The sequence below is a fragment of the Fulmarus glacialis genome, unplaced genomic scaffold (genome assembly GCF_000690835.1).
Source record: "Fulmarus glacialis isolate BGI_N327 unplaced genomic scaffold, ASM69083v1 scaffold23428, whole genome shotgun sequence".
In the NCBI taxonomy this organism is placed as follows: Eukaryota; Metazoa; Chordata; class Aves; order Procellariiformes; family Procellariidae; genus Fulmarus; species Fulmarus glacialis.
This window is the reverse complement of record NW_009227904.1, coordinates 6355-8000: the sequence shown is the minus strand read 5'-3', so window position 1 is coordinate 8000 and position 1646 is coordinate 6355. Positions and strand designations below refer to the sequence as shown.

The 1646-nt window shown below is 62.3% G+C and overlaps 1 protein-coding gene across 1 annotated transcript in view; it reads right to left on the bottom strand.

Annotated features, from left to right (window-relative positions):
• MYOZ3 (myozenin 3) overlaps positions 1 to 1159 on the bottom strand; it is a 4648-nt gene extending 3489 nt beyond the window's left edge. The window contains exons 1-5 of the mRNA XM_009583313.1: positions 1129 to 1159; positions 838 to 903; positions 587 to 745; positions 248 to 321; positions 2 to 146 (exon numbers count right to left, since the gene is read on the bottom strand). Of these exons, the coding sequence (XP_009581608.1) occupies positions 2 to 146; positions 248 to 321; positions 587 to 745; positions 838 to 903; positions 1129 to 1159 (475 nt within the window). The remainder of the gene's footprint in view (position 1; positions 147 to 247; positions 322 to 586; positions 746 to 837; positions 904 to 1128) is intronic.
• Positions 1160 to 1646: the final 487 nt, after the last annotated feature.

Below are 1646 nucleotides of genomic sequence, written 5' to 3'. Positions count from 1 at the left end.
GGGGCCAGAGCATCGGGGTTGAGGACTTTGCTCATCTGCAAGACTTTCTCTGTCTTCTTGGGCACTTTGGGGGGGCCACCCTGGGGCAATGCTGCCACGTGGAGCTCGGAGTGATAACTCTGCTGGCCCCCGGCGTCCTCCTCTGCCTGTGGAGGGGACAGTCATTGGGGTGCGGGGAGGTCTCCCTGCCAGGATCGGGACTCAGGAGGCTGTTGAAAGCACCTTGGAGCTTCCTCCACCTACACACCGTCCGCTCGTTTGCCATTCCCTCTGGGTCACCTTTCTTGGTATGGTGTGAGCCACCACCCCCAGCCCTGGGAGCTGCAGGAGGCGAGGAGAGGGGTTAGTGGGTGCAGAGGGGGACCGGCACCCTTGCTCTTCGGTGGATGCTGAACCTGATGTTTGCCCATCTCCATGCCCAGCCCACCAAGCCATCTCTGCTCTCACTTCGTCTCGGCGTAGTGGGCAGCTGAGCATGGCCACTCTGCTGAAAGACCCCCAGCCCCATGAGGAATAGCTTCCGGGCAAAGGCTGTGAGAGCCAGGGAAGGGCTGTCCTGCATGGAGCCAGGGGATGAGCTGCAGACCCACCTCCCTGTAGCTGCTGGGATGCTCAAAGACGAAGCGCTGCATCCGCCTCTGGCGCTGCTGGAAGAGCTGGGAGCCACGGTTGTTCTGCAGGGAGAGCTCCTCGATCATCAGGTCCTGTGGCGTGCTCACCTTCTTGCCCAAGTCCAGCTGGCACACTGGGGAGGCTGGGGGAGAGCACAGCCACAGCTGAGGCTGCTGCAGCGCTGGGAACCCCTGAGCCTTGCGCAAGGACAGCGTGTCCCCTTGCTGGGGTCCCTGTCACGTGGCTCAGCCACGCGCCCACGCCGGGAGCTGCACCAGGTACTGGCGTTTCCTTGGTGGGGGGAACTGTTGGGGAGTTATCTCAGCTCCAGAGGCTCAAACAGCCTCTTCTGCCCCTGTGCATGGATCCCTTCAACCTTCGACACACAATTGCCACCCCTTGGGGCTGTAGTGCAAGAAAGCAGACATGGAGTGGCTTCAACCAGAGCTGCGTCTGGCCCCTAGGCAGGGGTGGCAGCACTGCCCTGGGACCGGCAGCACCCCTGGCCCCCCTTACCGTCTTCAGGGCCCGATCTCATGATGGTCATCACTTGCTGCCGCGCTCCTGGGGCAGATCTGCAGGAGGGGGGATGGATCCTGCCCAGCTGGAAGAGAGAGGCAGCCCCGCGGTGACACCAAGCATGGGGACGGATCAGCCCCAGGCGTGCCACAGGGACAGGCCAGGCTTCGACTGAGCACTCCCCCAGACAGCATCATCCCTGAACACCTCTGCTGGCCAGCATCATCCCCACGCTACTCTCCATTCCCTTCACTAGATCTAGGGAAATGTCCAAAGTGCCACCCCTCAGCCCCTGCTTGTCGTCTTTCCTCTCTGCCTTTCTTTAGGCCAGAAAATGTCTCCAGTTCTGTCCTTGCCCACAGTGAGCCTGTGTCCTGAGTACCCTCGGAGCAGCACCTGCTGCCCACAGCCTGCCGGGCGAGCAGGAGCCCTGGCTGCCCCCCCCAGTACCTCTGCCTCAGCAGAGCTATTTTCAGCCACTGGCTCCGAGGGTGCAGGAGACACAACCCTGACCC